Raw genomic sequence first — 18,678 nt, 5'->3', positions numbered from 1 at the left:
CAAAATAAAAAGCTTGGACGCCCCTGCTTTTCACCATTTTTTTATTTGTTGACTTAAAATATAATATATTGATTGAATTGTTCTTAAGGTCCAGTTACGTTTCAACTGATAGCTTTAGGGAAATTTTTGCTAAAATCATCGTTGTTGATTGTGATTTATATCAATTTATCGTCCTTTGTCTTATCCCTTTAGATCCCTGCTTGCAGCTATTGTTAGAATCTGATATTTGTCAAAAGGTTTTCAATTATTATATTTATTTCAGTGTACCCAAATACTGAGGAATCCCCGCAGCCAATAAAGAAAGCTGTTAACCATGTAGAGGTAATGTCCTTGTTTTTATAATGAGCGAAGCTCTCTTCTTAATTTAGTGTCTGTACGTCATGTGCGATATTGACGATTTAAATGTTGCTTTGTATTTTTTCATGAATAATTGTTATTTACTGCATTGTATTATAAACAGCTTTCCGCGGATATAAAAATATACAATTATAAGATTAAACCCCGTTTTGTTAGCCCCGAGATGCCAAAGGCTAGGGCTTAAGTTGTATTAAACGGTTTCCTATTCGTTTGCTTAACAACTTTGTGAATATTAATTGGTCGGTTCATTTATTTGAGTGTTTAAACCTCTTATTGTAATCTACATAGAAGGAGTAATTCTATGTATCATCAATATCTACAATATGATGTACTTGTTACAGGCTATGAAAGGAGTAGTGTTCCTATTATCACAAACCGGTAGAATTTTGTTCATTGGAGAAAAAATAGAATCTTACATCGGCTACACACAGGTAGGCAACCTTTTTCTCGTATTCATTCGAAACCGATTAATATCCGGTGGATTAAGACTGGTTCTTATCAATACTTAAAATTTATGTTTAGTATTATATCCAGTTTTCCGTGCCCGTGCCTTCTGCATCTCGGGGCTAAAAAAACTGGTTTTAATCATAAAATTGTACATTTTATATCCGCGGAAAGGTATTTATAATACGATGCGAGAAATAACTATTCGACAATAAATGTCAGTCTGTCAGTCAAATCAATCTTCAACTTTATGGTGATTTGCCTAAAAGTGTCTTTTTGAGCACAGAACCCCCCCCCCCTCGCCACATCACTCCTATTTTTTATACTAGCGGCTTCGCCCCTAGCCTCTAGGGGCTTTGCCCCAAGAGATGACAACAAAAAAAATTTAAAAAAAAAAATAAGAAGAACTAAAGAAATCTTCTACAAAAGAAATTTTCTTCAAAAGAAATCTTCTACAAAAGAATTCTTCTACAAAAGAATATTTCTACAAAAGAATTCTACAAAAAAAAAAAAAAAAAAAAAAAAAAAAAAAATGGGGGGGGATTTTTTTTGTTTTTGGGGGGGTTGGGGGTGTCCCACCCCCCAAGAAAATAGCTTAAAACCACCACAGGACCATTAGGTATATACCCTGAAGAGTAGAATCCGATCGGTTCAGTGGTTACCGAGATCTTAAGGGACGGACGGACAGACAGACGGACAGACGGTCAGACGGACAGACGGACAGACGGACAGACATCGTTCTACTTTGTATTATAGATACAGAAGGTAGTTTTTGTTTGTTTGTTTGTTTATTACTTTTGGTTAGGTTTTATTGAGTACTTGATAAACCACCCTCCCCCCGCCCCCCCCCCACCATATTATTTTTTTTCTTCAAAATTAAGGGTAAAATACCTAAAAAGTAAGAAATGTATTAAAAACGTTTTATACTAGTTAGATATATATATAGATTAGCGCGGCTTTTGTTAACAAAATTACAATATAGATTCCTAGGTATTTCTAAGTACGTTCTTTGACAAAAATTATGTAAGTGTACAAATTTAAACTTGTCTAGTATATTAAGGTTGAATTTTTTAATGAATATGTAAAAAACTTACATTCAATTTTCTCAACAAACTTTGAATGACAGTCGGTCAGACAAACTTGTTATTTAGAACGTACAAAAAAAATATTTTGTACAGTATTTTGATTATAAGATTTTAGTATTATACTTTTCTATAGAAATATATTTGATCTACAGCTTTATTATATTTAAGGTTTGTATGTATGTTAATTATGCAACATTAAGTTTATTAAAATTTATTAATCTAAAGGGATAAGGCAATAAACGATAATCTACAAAAGTACCCCTTGTTGAGATTAAAATTTTTGTTGATATGTTTAATCACTCTGAAGCATCAAATCAAAATTTAATTTAAGTACCCAAAGTTTAATATATGCACCCAAAGTTTAATATATGTATCCAAAGTTTGCAAACACACAAATTATATATATAAACACAAGCGGATAAGCCCCTAACATCTAGGGAATTTATATTCGAAATGATAGGTAGGGACCTATAAGAAGATTCATTGTAAAGAAGAACCAAATCGGTTCAGCGGTTGGCGAGATCCTTCGCTACAGACCAAAAAGCTTACTATTTTAAATGTATAAAAGTTTATTGTTTTTTTTTACTGCATAATTTTTACAGATTACTTTTGCTCCACTTAGTTGTGGACTAAAGTGTTCTAGTTAAAATTTAAATTATTCTAATCCTCAGATTTAAATTCATATAAAGTGGCACAGCCACTATTTATTTTTACTAGCGGCTTTGCCCATAGCCTCTAGGGGCTTTGCCCCAAGAGGTTTGATCAACCAATTTTTTTTTTTTTTTTTTTTTTTTTTTGGGGGGGGGTTTGCGTTGGGGGGATAGGTATTTTTCATGTAAGAAAAATAGTAATAAACATTCCCGGGACCTATGAGAAGCTACCTTTGAAGGAGAACCCGATCGGTTCAGCAGTTAGCGTGATCCTTCGGTACAATCGTTCGGTACATCGTTCTACTTTGTATTATAGATGATTCACTTTTTACTTTAAAAAAATTTTAACTTTGGCGTACTATCAGATAATCAAAGACCTTTAAAAATGTGATAATCAAAGGCCTATAAATAAAATGATAAACCAAATTATCCATTATTTAAATTAAAATTAAAGGTGGAAAAGTATAGACACTGCTGACTTGTACAGCCCAATCAATTCGAATAAATAAAAAAAGAGTGTTTATAAAACTTTAGGGACCTGTAAAATTTAAAATCCAATGTCCGCTCCCCCTCTAAAAAAAGTGTAAGTTTTTATAAAAACTAATCTTATTAAATATAACATTAATTCTTTCTTCTTGGAAATTGTATTTTGAATCAATTTAATTTAAATATCTACTTAGTACGTGGCAAAACCCCTTTAAATTATCTTCATAACTATATTTACCTAATTTTTAAAATCCGCCAATAAATAGGTTATTTTTTAAAAGCGAAGCTTTTCTATAATTAGTGTCGGTCCGTACATTTTCGGTATTTTAGGCATGTTAGAATTGTCCTATCGATTTCAAACTTTGCATCGTAATTCCTGTTGTAGTTAGGTACGATTTAGAAAGCGTAGCAACTCTATATTCGTTACCAGAAAATTATCCGATTGATCTGATTTTTGGAATACTGGTTCCTGGGACAACAAAGTACAATTTTATAAGCAGAGCATTTCTATAATCAAGTCCTAAAAATGAAAGTTTGTCCTAAAACAGTATCCTGTATTCAGGTAGGTAGTGTTCAACAAATTTACTAACAATTTTTTTTCGATTTTTATACATATACATATATATATTCTGATTATTCAGTTCTGACACTTTACAATTGTTACATTTGTCCTACCCTTTCAGAGCTTCGCGTTTATGGATGTTGTCATCCTTGTTTAGAAATCTCTTGGATAAGCTCATGGGGATATTCATGTCATCAGTGATTTTATGGATTAAGACAATTGGTGAAAAATTGATATACTTCCCCAATAATGTTGAACAAAATTACCCCTCTATAAAGATAATGAAATTGGTCTTTGAAAAATCCTGTCCGACAGACTGGCCAATAAAATGCTTGTAGAGTTGCTTTGCTCTGCATTTATACACTCTTAATAAATGCTATTCATATACTATGTGTATTTTATTGATATCTAATAATTTTATATTGTGGTTAAAGATAGCAAAATAAGAAATAAAAAAATAAAAACATTTTTAATGTTAAAAAAGATTAGTTGTGAATTTCAGCCTTTAATCTTTAATTTTGATTATCTACCAATTTTATATATTAAAATCTTGGGTTAAATAGTTTTGTCACTGCTAGTTTGAACAAACTAATCAAGAATTTATGTACCCTTTGTTTTTAAGCCATTTGCACCTCCCTGTCTGGGTTTATACTAGCTGTGCATGTTTCCATTGGTCAGTTATTACATTGGTTTATTTATTTGAGTGTCCAAACGTTTCAATAGATAGAAGGGTTAATTTTATGTAGTATCATTTGGATAATCAATTAATCGGCCATTGTCTTATCCCTTTAGATCCCTGACATTGTCATTTGAATAATTTAGGTGGGGGGGGGGGGGGTCACTTGCGAATCCTGGGATTTTGAAAGGGGGAGTTGTTGCACATAACTGCATGTGCAACATATTTTTCAAGTCGGCCACAGGACAATGTTTTAGAAACAAGGATGACAACATCCGTAAAAGCGAAGCACTGAAACGGTAGGACAAACGGACATGAACACTTATATAGTGTCTGAACTGAATAATCAGAATAAAAGGTATAAGAGTTGAAGCAAAATTGTAAGTAAATTTGTTGAAAAATTCTTTATACAGGATAATGTTTATGGACATACTTACATATTTAGGACTTGATTATAAAGTTGCTTCGCTTACAACATTTTACTTTGTTGTCCCAGGATTCAATATACCAAAAATCAGATCAATCGGATGATTAGATCACATAAAAATTTGTTGTTAAAAAAGTAAAAAAATCAACATGTTTAAAATGGACGTACGGACATTTTGGTAATGATTATAGAGTTGATACGCTTTCTAAATCGTACCTTACTACTAAAGGAATCACCATGCAAAATTTGAAATCGATAGGACAATTCTAACATGCCTAAATTAACGGACGGACCGACCCTAATTATAGAAAATCTTCGCTTTTAAAAATCAATGTAATAAGAGCACTTCTGTGTGTCTGCTGTATTGTTGAAATAAAATGATGATAAACTTGTGATATGTAAAAGTCAAAGGCTGATTTTATACTATTAAAAGGGGAGGGGGGTGGGGGGGGGGGTACAAAATTAACCCATTTAAAGAAGAAATCACATCATTTACTATTCCTTCTGTAGTAATGTACTTGAGGCCTATATTGGGAAAAAAGGATAGTTTCATGAAGGGCATTTCAGAAATATGATTGCAAGCACAAGTTAAAAGAAAATTGTCTAACATATTTAGTATTGTATTACAATAAATATAAAACAATTAGGCACCACTACAATAGCCGGCATGCTGTTTTTGTGAAATAAAACAGCCATATAAGTTGCATATATCATAATAAATTGATTTTCAAGTTTGATATTTTCAAAACTATGAGGTAGAATATTTAAATTCTTTCAAATATATGCCCTATAGGTGTAGTTTAAAACCATTAAACAGAAAAAATATGCAGTTTACTAAATTTAAGTTTAAATGCATTTCGTGCAATTACCTTTTTAAATTTTATCATTAAAATCATCAGATTCTAAGAATAATCTTGCCAATATAGTGTACATTCTGAACTATTTGCGTTATTTTATCATTGTTTACACAATTTTGTAAGCTCACATGCGCCACAAGTTTCACACAGGGATCTAAAGGGATAAGACAATGGCTGATATATTGATGTACATCCCCAATGATGATGCACAAAATTGCGCCTTCTGTAGATTAAAATTAGTGGCTAGTTGAAGGTTGAAATATTTGGACTTTAATGAACAAACCAATAAAATTCAGTGATAAATATCCTGTTACTTATATAAGGATTTACAAATGCAATATTTTTTGCACATCTAAATGCAAAGTAGAGTTATATATACTTGAATTTACAAATGCCTGCGACACATGCAAAATTGTTCATGTGTTCCTCCAAGGTTAAATAAACGGGTCAAAGTGTGCATGTGCACTAGGGTCATAAAAAAACAGGACACATCCAAAGTGTGCATGTGCAACAAGTTTATATAAACAGGACACATCCAAAGTGTGCATGTGCACCAAGGCTATATAAACAGGTTACATCCAAAGTGTTAGGTGCACCAAGGTTATATAAACAGGTCACATCCAAAGTGTGCAGTGCACCAAGGTTATATAAACAGGACACATCCAAAGTGTGCATGTGCACCAAGGTTATATAAACAGGATACATCTTAAGTGATCTTGCTCACCAAGGTTGTATAAACAGCACACAGAAATATTCAAAATTTTTAAAGAAAGTATTAAATAGACATATAACATATAAGCTGGCAAATATGCAAAAATACAATGAAAGGGAGATGTAAATAAGTAAAAAATTTGATTTATTACAAAAATAAAGTTTCTAGGCTATTATCCTAGTTGTCTTTTCATACATGCTTCATATTGGTCATGTAGTAGGGTAGGAGGGTTATCATAAACTCTTAATTTTGACACTAACCCTTACACTTAATTTTGTGTAATGTAAAATTATTTTCATTTAACTTTGGCATTTTGAGAAGAAAAAAGGGGGGGGGGTGCGGGGAAGGAAAAAAGACAATAGAAGGAGAAAAAGGGAAAACAGGAAAGAAAATAACAATGAATTAAAAGTATTAATTAAATCAGAATGAATGTGATTTTAAAACAACTAACATAAATTTATAGATCCTCATAAACATTGGTAATTGTCATTTTAAGTATTCTATCGGCTGCGCCTCTAATATCTATGCAATTTGTATTTGAAGTTTAGCATAAAGATTGCTTAAAATTAAAATGGAATTTAATTTCTCTCATAAGCAAAATCATAATGGACAAACAAACAAAAACCTTACTACTTTATGTAATAGTATCACGTATATTTTGTCTAAAAAATTATCTCTTTCGTTGTTAAGAAACAGTTCTGTTTGTAAAATGTTAATTTTTAGTTTTTTGGTTGTTTTTTATACACATATTTAAATAAGACAGCAAAGAAAAATTTATTAAAAAACACCAAGACAAAACACAATTCTTTTCAAAGCAGCGCACTTGAAAAAAATGTGTAAGTTAGGGTTGATCAAGGTTTAGGGAGGGAGGGGACATTGGACTGTAAATTACACTGGTACCCAAAGTATTGTAACAACGTTTTCTTATATTTGATACAAAACTTTTTTTTTTTTATTAGGCAAATTTTCCTTTAAGTTTATAGGGCTTTATTAAATAATTTTCAAAAGCGAACGGATTGACGTATGGCAACTGTTGCTTATAGCGTAGCTGCTCTACTAAAAGTGCATCAGATAATTATTCACTCCTCCTCCTCCAACTCTAATCATCTGTTTAACATCAAACTGTAATTCAACAAGGATGACAACATCCATAAAAGCGAAGCACTGAAACGGTAGGACAAACGGACATTAACATTTGTATAGTGTCAGAAGTTAGAACTGAATAATCAAAATATAAATGTATTAAGAGTCGAACTAAAATTGTAAGTAAATTTGTTGAAAAACTGCTGGATGCAGAATAATGTTTATGGACATACTTACATTTTTAGGACTTGATTATAGAGTTGCTTCGCTTATAACATTATACTTTGTTGTCCCAGGAATTAATATACCAAAAATCAGATCAATCGGATGATTAGATCACATGAAAATTTGTTGTTAAAAAAGTAAAAAAATCGCCATGTTTAAAATGGACGTACGGACATTCTGGTAATGATTATAGAGTTGCTATGCTTTCTAAATCGTACAACCTAACTACTAAAGGAATCACCATGCAAAGTTTGAAATCGATAGAACAATTCTAACATGCCTAAATTAACGTAAAAAGCTATCCGTTACGGACGGACCGACCCTAATTATAGAAATAGGAGACTTCACTTCATTGTTTGGAAAGCTTGCAAATAAAGAAACAAAAGCCAGAAAATGATTGCTTATAGTCAAGCAATTAGAGCTTTTTTTCACATTTGGTCGAAACAAAAATATTTTTCTTCTAAAAAATATCCCTTCTGAAAATAAAATATTTATTGTTTCTAGAATTTTAAATCAATATAATCCTATAATCTATTTGGTATTTTATTTTCAATATAATACAAAACATTTTTTGTTTGAGATAAAATCGAATAGTACGTCAAAACTTTTGAACAAAAGAACAAGGATGACACATCCTCCATATTAGCAAAGCTCTGAAACAGTAGGACAAACGAACATTAACACTGAATATTAATAAGCCGACGGACCAACCCTAATTATAGAAAAGCTTTGCTTTAAAAAAAATAACAGAAGTCGACAGCTGCTCACGGATTTCTACAAGTGCCTTGGTTCTGCTTTAATTTATGTTAAGCCGCGCAGCAGTTACTCCTAGCTGTTGCAGCTTTCACTTAGCTTAATGCCACTGCTGCACTGCATTGCATACCAGCTGAGCACTGAGATAAAAAAACACAATCATAAATCGTTCATTAACAGGGGGGGGGGGGGGGGCCACATTTGCGTAAACCTGGAGTATAGGCTTTATCTTTGGACTGAAAGGATAGGTTATTAAAGATAAAATCATTCTTATATGATGAAATGCCAACAACTTTAAGAATTTTTTGGATAGGCTTCAGGTTCCGGAGCTGCAGGCCTCCAGGTGGTCTCTGTACAGGGAAAAATGAAAAAAAAAGAATTTTTTTGAAGAGTTAGAGGTTCAGCTTATTAAACAAAATATGCATGTTTTTTCATCAAATATGTGAATAACATTCAAAAAGATGCATATTTTGTTTGATAAGCTGATATCTAACTGGAGCTCCAGGACCTGGAGGCCTATTCTAAAAATCTTAAAGTTACGGGTATTTCATCATATAAGAATGATTTCATCTTTAATAGACTATCCTCTCAGTCCAAAGATAAAGCCTATACTCTAGGTTTACGCAAATGTGTCAAAACATCCCCCCTTTAACATATTTATGATTTATTGCTGAAATATGAAAATCATAAGACATATAATCAATGATAAAGATCTAGAATTCAAGAGACACAAATTATGATATAAGCAATAAGCTATATAAGTTGGAAAGAATTTTAATGTATATAATAGATTTGAAATCTGCATAAAATTATAAGAATTTTTAATAAAATTCGTTTTTTCTATAATTCTTTATTTAAAAGCGCAAATACAATTTAAGTTAATTGATTTTGACCAATAGGATAGGTGGATTTGAAACTACCTGAGCTCTGATTGGTTGAATGATGAACACGAAACTTAAGCTTCTCTAATCAGAGCGCAGATTGTTTTCAACCCACCAATCACAGATGTCAAAATTAATTAACTTAAATTGTATTTGCGCTTTTAGATAAAGAATTATACAAAAAAATGAATTTTATAAAGAAAATCCTTAAAATTTTGTGCAGATTTTAAATCTATTATATACATTAAAATTCTTTCCAACTTATATAGCTTAATAAGCAAAGATGATCATGTCCATGAGAACAAGGGGTTTTATTTAAAAAATATTTAAAAAGTACTGAAAATAACCAGGGAGGGAGGGGACAATGGGCTGTTTATTACACTGCATTGTTAACACATAAATAATAACAACAGTAGTAATTACAAACAAATTTATTCATACAAATATTTTTTAATGCGAAACTTTTCTAAAATTAGGGTCGGTTCGTACGTCCGTAACGGATAGCTTATTTCGTTAATTTAGGCATGTTTGAATTGTCCTATCGATTTCAAACTTTGCATGATGATTCCTGTATTAGATAAGTACGATTTATAAAGCGTAGAATTTCTAAAAATCATTACCAGAATGTCCGTACGTTCATTTTAAACATGTTGATTTTTAACTTTTTTTAACAGCAATTGTTTATGTGATATGATCATCCGATTGATCTGATTTTTAGAGTACTGATTCCTATTACATTAAGGTACAAAGCATCTCTATAATCAAGTCTTAAAAATGTCAGTATGTCCTTTAAAGTATTCTGTACTTAAAAAGTTTTTGCTACCAATTTACGTATAATTTTGTCAAAACTCATTTATTTATATTTTGTATATTCAGTTCTGACACTATACAATAGTTTATGTTCGTCTGTCATACCATTTCAGAGCTTCGCTTTCATGGATGTTTTCATACTTGTTTTAATTTAGCTTTAAGATATTTTTCTAAAGATATAAAGGCTTCTTTGAGTTTTATTCTTATGCAACCCGCCTGTACTTTGTGTATTTAGCTAAGTACGAAATATTAAGATTATCATTGCAAAGAGAGAGGGGACAAATGGCTGTTTATTACATTAGTCCCCAAAGTTGAATTATAACGTTTTCTTATTCGTTGACCTAACAACTTTGGGGACTTTAATCTAATTTTGATTGGTTGGTTCAATTAGTTGAGTGTCCAAACTTTCAACCACGAAATGTAATCTACAGAGAGGTTAATTTTGTGTTTTACCATTGGGGTGGGGATGTACATAAATTTATCGGCCATTGTCTTATCTCTTTAGATCTCTGGTTAAAATGGCTTTAAATGTTGAAATTGTATTTGTTGTCTAAAGGTAAAAGAAATTTTTTTGAACTAGGGTTGGGCCGGATATCCGGTGTGGCCGGATATCCGGATACCGGATATTGAAACTATCCGGCCGGATATCCGGCCACACCGGAAATCCGGCCCAACCCTATTTTGAATATTCTCCAAAACTGTTTGTTTTAACTCTAAAATTGTATTATTTTCCATAACTCTACTTCATATAAACAAACTTAACTTTTCATTAAAAATATAGTATCTTTGGAAATGCAGTGTTAATACCCAGGTATCTAAAGGAATAAGACAAAGGCCGATACATTGATGTACATCTCCATTGATGATACACAAATTACCCCTTCTGTAGATTAAAATTAGTGGCCAGTAAGCCTGAGTGACTATTCTAGAGATTTTAACTTTTTTTTATTCTTTGGCTAACAACTTTGGGAACTTGTACTGAAATTTGAATGAATGGTTTTTAAGTTGAGTGTTCAAACGTTTCTACCACTAATATGATTCTTCAGAAGGGGTATTTTTGTGTGTCATCATTTGGGATGTACAGTTTATCGGCCATTGTGTTATCCCTTTAGATCTCTGGTATCCTTGTCCCTTTACTTTTATTTAACAACCTCCCCCCCCCCCCCCCCACACACACACACACACTATTTATTAATTCCTAGAGTTATACAATTTTGAATTTTCTTTTGTTTAAAAGTTTGAATGTTCTAAGTATAAACTAAAATTCTAAGCCAGACACCAATAAATCTTAAAAATAAAACTTTTAAGGAAATAAATTGCATTTTTTTATGGTAAGGGTAGTAGAGATTGGGTAATATTTGGTTTAAAACCCCCCCACCCCAAAAAAAAAAGAGTTAAATTTGTTAATTTTTTCCCAAAAGTTGGGAATCAATAATTCAAGAAGTATTGCACTAATTAATAACCCCTTGATTTTTCTTAAAAGTTTCAATCAAACTAATTTGCAAAGAAGAATTGTAGATTAGATAATACAATATACATCACTATAAGATGATTTTTATATTATATTTTTTTTAATTGAAAAACCACCTTCGCCTTACTATAGATATGTAATTGAAGGACTTTTTGAGGTCATTTATGGAGGGGAGAGGGGGAGAGAAATGAAATAGGTCATAATATTGTTATAGTTTTCTTTATTAAAATGGTACCTCCCCCCATCCCCCCTTCCAGCTTATAACATCTGTTGCATAATTTTAGGATAGCTTTGAGGTCAATGAAATAGGTTAGAATTTTGCTATGATTTTCCTCATTACACCCCCTCCCCCTGATAACTTATGTTGCATAATGTTGAAGGACTTTCAGAGGTGAATCTGGGGGGGGGGGGTTGTTAATATTTTGCAATGGTTTTCCTTTTAAACAACCCCTTCCTTTGTTGTTACACAATTTGAGGATGTTTTAGAGGTCATTAGGGGGAGGGAAGGGGGATGAAATAGTTTATAATTTGCTTTGGTTTTCCTTATCAACAACCCTATCCACTCACCTACCCCCAAAATCTAAGGTTATATAATAATTTCAAGAGCAAGGGTTCATTTGGAACTTTTTTGCAGGGTAGATCTTGATTATATTAACCATTCCTTTAAAATTGTAAATAAACAAAAAATATTTGATTGATTTTCTGTTATCTAAGTTATTTTTGTTATTTTGGCTGATTATAAAAGTTGGTTATATAAGATTTCATGTAGTTTTCGCACAGACTCGACTCTCTGAAAATGCAATTTTCACGTTCCTGTCTCAGTCAATGCACGTTTATTCTTTGAACAATTCCCAATTTCTCCCCTGCTCTCACTTACCCAATAATTTATCCTCCTTACCCCCCCACCCCTTACAACATCAACCCCCCCCCCCCCCATTCACTCTAAAACTTGGTAATATTTGCACATTTTGTACTCCCACCCTCTCTACCCCACACAACCCCTTAAAACTAGAAAAGACCAGGGTTTCAACCCTTACACTACACACATTTATAGAATCTATTTTACAATTTTCCTCATCCCCTTCCACAAAACCTCAGAGATCTAAAGGGATAAGACAATGGCCGATAAATTGATGCACATTTCCAATTATGGTATATAAAATTACACCTTCTGTAGATTACAATTAGTGCTTTAAACGTTCATAATTTTTTTAAGTCTTCAAAGTTTTTAAGAATAAGAAAATGTTATTATAAAACTTTAGGGACTAGTGGAATACCAGCCCAATGTCCTCTCCCTCCCTGACAAAACAATTGTATCCTGCAGCCAACAAATCTGACCTTGTTCTTGTTTTGGACCCACCCCTTTTCATCCTTCTTTGATGGGCCACGTTTTGCCAGGGACCAAGATTGCTTAAAGGAAGCCTGCAAGAAATACCACGCTTTAACTGCTGAAAGACTGCCACAAGTAGACCAAATACCCCAAATTTGAAGCCTTCAGCTTCTATAACAAAAAAGTTCTAGGCATTTTAAAATGACATTTTATGTACATAAAAATTTTGAAAGAATTGCAATGCTCATGTTGAAAACTTTGAAATTAAACTACGTGGCCTAGAAACAAAATTATAAGCTTATTTTTGTCATAAATTTAGGTTTCCAGTAACTAATTTTATTTTTACAATAAAAATACCCATTTTTATAGTCAAAATCATTAAAAAAAATTAAGTTTTACTTGCGTTGTACCGAATGTACTGTAGCCAATCAGAAGGCTGAATCAGCTTAACAACCAATCACAGCTAAACTTGTATTAGTTTACCCCTTTGTTTCCGATATGATTTTCGTTTTAAAATGCAATCTAAATCGAATTTTTTTCATAGATTTTGACTATGAAATATGGTGTTTTTATTGTAAAAATGTAATCAGTTACAGGCAATCTAAGTTTCTGACAAAGATAAGGTTATAATTTTGTGTCTAGGCGACGTAATTTAATATTTTTTTTTCTTTTATGAGCATTGGAAATCTTTCAAAAATTCCATTGTACATAAAATGCTATTTTGAAATGCCTAGAACTTTTTTGTTATTGAAGCTGAAGGCTTTGAATTTGGGGTATTGGGTCTTCTTGTGGCAGTCTTTCAGCAGTTAAAGCGTGTTATTTCTTGCAGGCGTCCTTTAACAACTTTGGAAACTTAATTGAATTTTGATTGGTTGGTTTATTAAGTTGATTGATCAAACGTTTTAACCACTAATTGTAATCTACATAAAGGATAATTTTTTAATCATCTTTGGGGACGTGCGTCAATTTATCGTCCATCGTCTTATCCCTTAAGATCCCTGACGTTTTGCAGCACTCATGAAATGTGCATAAATCCTCCAAAATGTTCATCCCCTGCACGCTTGGGCCAAATCCTTATTTTTTTCTGGAAACCCCATCCTCAAGGTTTCTTTAACCTAATCTGCACTGTTCCATAATTTTTGCAACTGTAAGGGTGTTGTTTTTGCATTTTTAGGAGTGTTTTATTTTAAAAGGTTACATAATATTTTAGGGAAATTACTTAATTACAATTAAATTATTAAGACAGAAACAATAGATGATCAATAGGTAATAAGTTTAAATTAAAGGGTACGGCAGCCGCGATTAAGCCTCAAATTTACTCATTATGATGCTAAGAGAATTTTTTTAAAAGAGGGATTGCCATATTTGGATCATGTTTATACTTCCAGTTGATTTTTAAAATTGGAAAAGGTTTATGTATTTCCAGTAGGCCTACAGACGGCTGCTGAGCCCTGCTAAATCATTATTTATAACAAATAACTTAAATATTTGATCCAATAGAACCTTAAGGGTTTATTAAATTCAGTTTTGTCATAGACATGCAAAAATTAATAACCCAATTTCCTTCAAACTACTACAAAATGCAGGCAAGAAACAAAGGGGGGGGGCGAAAGTGACACTTTTTGAAACCAAAACTAAAAGTCAAAGGAACTCAACTAAAAAAAGAGTTACAGGTCTCACATTTTGCATGGCAGTTGCTTTATAGGGGTACAATATGGAACTGTGAAGAAACGGCGGCGCAACCGCCGAAAACCGCCGAGAAAAGGCAACAAAAATTACGGCGGGAAACGGCGGTTTTCGGCGGTTGCGCCGCCGTTTCTTCACAGTTCCATATTGTACCCCTATAAAGCAACTGCCATGCAAAATCTCAGACCTGTAACCCTTTTTTTAGTTGAGTTCCTTTGTTGACTCTTAGTTTTGGTTTCAAAAAGTGTCACTTTCGCCCCCCCCCTTTTATCTCTGATTTTCTTGATTTTTTAATAACAGTGATTAATTTTTTTTGATGAATTCCTAGCTACCAAACTATATTAAAGTAAATAAAATTCTCGTAATATAATATGTAATTCTGTATGTATAACTATGTCTTTTCTTATTAGTAGCGAAGCTACTCTATAATTCACTATGTCCGTCCGTCAGTCAGTCAGTCCGTCCGTCCGTAACGCTATGGGGGAAATGGGATTTACTCAGCTCCTATAAAAGATAGAATGCTGAAATTTTTTGACAACATTCCCATTATTAAGGAGCACAATTGACTATAAAACATCATTTGAGGTCGGACCGATTTTTAGAAGGTTTTAGGCTATTTTTATATTTTTCACATTTTTCTCCATATCTTCAGTGTTTATGATCCGATTTTCAAAATTTTTTCAGTTAAAGATATCAAAATTAAATTTCCTGTCGTTTAAAGAAACCATCATGAAGGCCAGACTGCCTTTTTAGCAGGTTTTAGGCTATTTTTATATTTTTCACATTTTTCTCCATATCTTCAGTGTATGGTCCGATTTTTAAAATTTTTTCAGTTATAGATATCAAAATTAAATTTCCCGTCTTTTAAAGAAGACAACCATGACGGCCAGACTGCCTTTTCAGCAGGTTTTAGGCTGTTTTTTTTATATTTTTAACATTTTTCTCCATATCTTCAGTGTTTATAGTCTGATTTTCAAAATTTTTTCATTTGTAGATATCAAAATTAAATTTCCCGTCTTTAAAGGAAATAACCATGACGGCCAGACTGCCTTTTTGGCAGGTTTTAGGCTATTTATAAATATATTTAACACTTTTTTCCATATCTTCAGTGTATATGGTCCGATTTTCCAAATTTTTAAAGTTTTTAAGGATTTAAAAATTAAATTTTTTGTCGTTTTAAGAAAACAACCATGGCGGCCAGACTGCATTTTATCAGGTTTTTGGCTATTTTTATATGTTTTACATATTTCCCAATAGCTTTGTTTATTTTGATCCAATTTTCAAACTTTTATGGGATATCAGTATCAAAATAATTTTTCCCATTGTTATGAGCATCTTTAATATAATTTACTTTGACCATCGTCATCATACAAAATAAAACAAGGTTTCATATTTATTTTATCCAATAAATCTATTCTTGATTTTAGTAAAAACCTTTTAAATCTACCTGTACGTATTCCCATCTACGATTTTTTGTGCTTCGCTACTTATGGATGTTGTCATCCTTGTTATTATTATGAAATACATATCTTTAATAAAAAACAATAGATTCTCATGAAATAGTACTAAGAAGATAAGTGAATTAATATAAAACTTTCAATGAAAGATAGAGCAAATCAAGAAATAATAGGGGCAAAAATAAGATTTTTATTTTTTTGATTAATGTTACTAATACTTGTTTTATTTATGTATTTTAATCTGTCTAGGATGCTTCTAAATGTTCTAGACACTTGGTTTTACATCTTATGTATTTAATAATGTCCCCCTATATTGATTATTCCTCTTATTCCCCTCTTTCAACCCTTCATATTTTAGTTTATACTTTCTGTACAGGCGGATTAATTTTATATAATCTTTTATTATTCCCCTGAGGGGTAATCTCCCTCCCCCCTCCCCCTCCTTGAATGTGTTCTAAATATTCTGCCAACCTTAAATTTATTTTGCCTTTACCAATTAAAAATATTTGCGAATTTTACTTCCATGGAGATTTGTATGTTTGTTTTTAATTTCATAGTTTTATGTCAATATTTTATTGAAACAAGGATGACAACATCCATAAAAGCAAAGCTCTAAAACGGTAGGACAGACGAACATTAATTATTGTAGAATATCAGAACTGAATATGCAAAATATAAATATAAAAGTATTGACAAAATTTTACGTTTATTTGTTGCAAAACTTCTCAAATACAGAATGCTGTTTGATGGCTTGATTATAGAGATGCTTCGCTTATAATATTGTACCTTGTTGTATTAGGAATCAGTACTCCAAAAATCTAATCAATCTAATTATCATAATAAAAATTTGTTGCTAAAAAGGTTAAAAATCAACATGTTTAAGATGGACGTACGGACATTCTGGTAATGATTATAGAGTTTCTACGCTTTCCAAGTCGTACCTAACTACTACAGGAAACATCATGCAAAGTTTGAAATCGATTGGACAATTCTAACATTCCTAAAGAAGGTGTATCAACTTTTTTTTTATAGCTAGCCGGTTCTTTTAGTAAGTAGTAGATGTAAAATTTTTCATAGAATTCAGATATGCAATCGGTTTTTTTGTAGACCTCTTATTTTTTAAGTAATTTAAGTTTAAAAAAAAAAAATTAAGTCGATTTTAAGGTACTAAAATGCAACAAAAAAAAGAAAGAAAATGGCCATTATGAACAATAATAGTAAGATCTTTAATTTGACACCTTACTTTTTCAATTCTGTCAGGTAATTATTGAAAAAATCGATTTTTTTAAACCCACGAGAATAAAAACTTTGAACTTAATTTTATTATTTCACAGGTAAAAAAATATGGGTTCATATATACCTTATCAGAAAAATATTACGAATTCATTGTAAGCAAAATTGAAAAAAAAAGTTTACAATATAGTATATAAACTACAATAAAAGGAATTATATGAAAATATCATATTATATTGTACAGGCAACGTCTTAATTCTTGATTTGAGTATAAAAATGGGAAGGGGGTAAAGAGGGGGTAAAAAAGGGAAGACGATAGTGTTGCCTGAACAAAAAATACAATTGGCCATTTGTTTAATTTTTTATTTTTTTACTTTTTTTTCAATTTTGCTTACAATGGATTCGTAATATTTTTCTGATTCTAAAGGTATATATGAACCCATGTTTTTTATGTCTGTTTGAGAAAATATTTAGGTCTAAAGTTTTTATTAAACCGAGGTTAAAAAATAGATTTTTTCAATAATTACTCAACAGAATTTTAAAAGTAAGGTGTCAAATTAAAGATCTTACTATTTTTGTTCTTACTGGCCATTTTCTTCTTTTATTTTGTTGCGTTTTAGTACCTTAAAACCGACTTAATTATTTTTTTAAAAAACTTAAATTACTTAAAAAATAAGAGGTCTACAAAAAAACCGATTGCATATCTGAATTCTATGAAAAATTTTACATCTACTACTTACTAAAAGAACCGGCTAGCTATAAAAAAAAAAGTTGATACACCTTCTTTACGAAAAAAGCTATCCGTAACGGACGGACCTACCCTAATTACCTATAGAAAAGCTTCGCTTTTAGAAAATAACAATCAAACTTTCAAAATTGATATAATTAATCTTTACCTCCTAAAAAATCTAAAAGTTTGCCTGATGCCATCATGCATTCAACCCTTGCAAAAAAAATATGTTTGCATTTGTACTTAGTGCAAAATCCCAACTTACTATCACCCCCCCCCCCCCCCCCGCTCCTCTGCTTATGTTGGCAACTATTTATTTATCTTTCTATCTGTGCACACACACCCCCACCCACCCCTCGATTACCCCTTAAATTACCCCTCAAATCTGTACTTTTAGAGTATTTACAATATTGTATACCCCAACCCCCGGTAACCCCCCCCCCCCCCCCAGACCCTTCTTTTCCTGCAACGTTACATTACTTTATGAGTTCGCATTTTCCCCAAACCTGGACAACTTTGTTCTTGTTCTATTTTACTCTTTCGCTGAAGTTCTGTTGTATGTACTTAGCAGAATCCTCTAATGTTCAGCCCTTTTCCCCTTTCTTTTGCCCTTTTCTCTCTTAGACTTTTTCTTTTACCCTTTTCCCTCTTTCTTTTCCCCTTTTCCCTCTTTCTTTTCCCCCTTTCTTTTGCCCTTTTCCCTCTTTCCTTTACCCTTTTCCTCATTCTTTTACTCTTTTCCCTGTAACTCCCATTTTTGCAC

General features: G+C 31.9%; 1 protein-coding gene across 9 annotated transcripts in view; it reads left to right on the top strand.

The window, feature by feature from the left end:
• The window catches only part of LOC145318690 (uncharacterized), a 67,254-nt gene that overhangs the window by 9,335 nt on the left and 39,241 nt on the right, over window positions 1–18,678 (top strand). For all 9 annotated transcript variants that reach the window (XR_013879463.1, XR_013879461.1, XR_013879460.1 and 6 more), the window contains exons 5-6: window positions 263–321; window positions 699–788. Coding sequence is in view for 1 of the 9 variants with exons in the window: in XM_080160135.1 (XP_080016261.1) it covers window positions 263–321; window positions 699–788 (149 nt within the window). In the remaining 8 variants the exon portion in view is untranslated. The remainder of the gene's footprint in view (window positions 1–262; window positions 322–698; window positions 789–18,678) is intronic.

The sequence above is a fragment of the Acartia tonsa genome, chromosome 5, assembly GCF_053477335.1.
Source record: "Acartia tonsa isolate MP-2025a chromosome 5, ASM5347733v1, whole genome shotgun sequence".
NCBI classification, from domain to species: domain Eukaryota; kingdom Metazoa; phylum Arthropoda; class Copepoda; order Calanoida; family Acartiidae; genus Acartia; species Acartia tonsa.
Note: the sequence above shows the minus strand (reverse complement) of the source record. Positions and strands in the feature narration are given on the sequence as shown.